At 35.4% G+C, this 2,007-nt stretch overlaps 1 protein-coding gene across 1 annotated transcript; it reads right to left on the reverse strand.

Annotated features, from left to right (window-relative positions):
* Positions 1–841: 841 nt before the first annotated feature.
* Positions 842–1,348, reverse strand: LOC140877865 (uncharacterized). Its single transcript, XM_073281458.1, has one exon. The coding sequence runs from the start codon at positions 1,346–1,348 to the stop codon at positions 842–844; it is 507 nt and encodes a 168-aa protein (XP_073137559.1).
* Positions 1,349–2,007: the final 659 nt, after the last annotated feature.

The raw sequence follows: 2,007 nt of genomic DNA on the forward strand, positions 1-2,007 counted from the left end.
TAACATTATTGATTGTGGGATTTAAATCTGTATTATGAATGATCTGACCAATTTTTTGCTTTCATGTTAATTGGTTCTGAGTCAAAAAGTTAGGAATTGATTTCGATAGCTTCAATAATCAACACAAGGTTAAATCGACTAGAAATAGTATTCGATTTCATTGTAAGACATTAGGTGAAAACTAAATTTTCACAATTCTCAATGCGTTTGAATTTGATTAGAATTATGAAAATTAATCCGTCAATATTTGAATAGGTTTAACTGTTCTAAAAAAACTGTTAAATAATTTAGGAGAATTCGCCGTAAGTTAAGATTTAATCTGGATTCTAGATTTACTACTTGTTTCATGATTTGTTTGGTACCTACGTGTGTCCTTAATCGAATTTCTCATCATTGAATTTTAATCAAAAGTTATTGTTGCATTTTTATTTTAATTCATTTCATTTAGAATTTAAGTTGTTAGTTAATATTCAAAAATCACTTTGATTGCTTGGTCTAGAGTAATCGGAATAATTATATTTTGGTAATTACACATAACAGTCTCTGAGGGTTCGACACTTGAACTTAAATTCGACACTTGGACTTAAATCTACTTACTATTACTTGACCTAGTATACTTGCTAGTTGACATCGAATTAAGCGCTCACTCTACGTTGGAAATGGATGGAGGCTTGATAATTTTCTTCCCTTTGGGCTTGAAATTTTTTCCGTGATAGCGATGTCCAGGATGGAACCCTTGAATGTAGAAACATCGATCAAAAGCATGACCGTCCAAATAATAGTTGGAGCATTGAACTGGTTTATCTCCAATTGGAAGTATGTTGGAGTCGATTTCTTTGACTTACCGACTTCGATTCTGCATCTTTTGATGGGTATAGTTTGCATTATATCCAGTGTTCTCTCGATTGTAAGTGACTTCAATTTGTCTCTCGTGTTGTAATATGAGAGCATGGGCCTTGCGAGTGTCAGGTAGTGGAGTCATCAAGAGTATGGAGCCACAGATGGTTGAGAAAGTGTCATTTAATCCCATGAGGAATTGCATGAATTTTTCCTTTTCTTCTCTTTCGGTAATAGCTTTGACACTTCCACTAGAACAAGTAATTAGGTCATAATAAGAACCCAACTCATCCCATAGAGCCTTCAATTTGGTGTAGTAAAGCGACACAGATTGGTCTCCTTGTTGGTGTTCTGAGATTTCGTGATGGATCTCAAAGATACGAGCATGATTCCCTTGTGAAAACTTGTCATGTAGTTCGTTACAAACATCGAATGCATGTTTTGCATATATGATGCTGGAATTTCGGGTTGAATGACGTGGAGATTCTGTGATAACACCATATGATTCCATATGATTGCATCATTCCCAAGCTGTAAACTTTTCGTCTGTTGCCTTCGGTCCTTTGATCGTTCCGTTGATGAATCCGGTTTTGTTTTTAGGGCTCAAATCTATGCGCATGGGATGACTCCATTGCCCATATTTATTCCCATCAAATAATTTGGAGACAACAACCAAACCGGATGATCGGATTGTTGTAAAGTAAATGGATCCAATTGGTTTGTTCCAGTCTCCAATTTCTTGCTTTCGTCCCATTGCAGCGGAAGTTATTTCTCAGAATGTGGTTTTATATGATGACATGTAGAAATTTGTGTAAAAATGTATATATTGATCAATGTAAAACAAACATACATATATATAGTCATTACAGATTAACTAAACTATTAATCACAATTGATTCTTCATAAGAGGAAATAATCATAACTGATTTGCTGTAGTAGCCCGGCTCCATTTTACAAGATTAAGTAAAGTAAAAATGATTTAGCATGGATTAAGGGCTTAATGTGGATTTAATTGGACAATTTAAACCTTTTTGACCAAGTATAGTTCGGAGGGACCGAACTTCATGAAGATCGGAAGCTACGTTGCGTTCAGAAGCAGGTGAGATCGGAAGCTCCGATCACCTTCAGTCAGGTGTTGAAATGATGAGGTCATCAAGGTGACATCATGGG

This window comes from Henckelia pumila, chromosome 2, assembly GCF_033568475.1.
Source record: "Henckelia pumila isolate YLH828 chromosome 2, ASM3356847v2, whole genome shotgun sequence".
In the NCBI taxonomy this organism is placed as follows: domain Eukaryota; kingdom Viridiplantae; phylum Streptophyta; class Magnoliopsida; order Lamiales; family Gesneriaceae; genus Henckelia; species Henckelia pumila.

What these genes read in the sequence shown, in the direction of transcription:
- LOC140877865 (XM_073281458.1), bottom strand. Translation starts at nt 1,348, where the DNA reads ATGGAATCATATGGTGTTATCACAGAATCTCCACGTCATTCAACCCGA.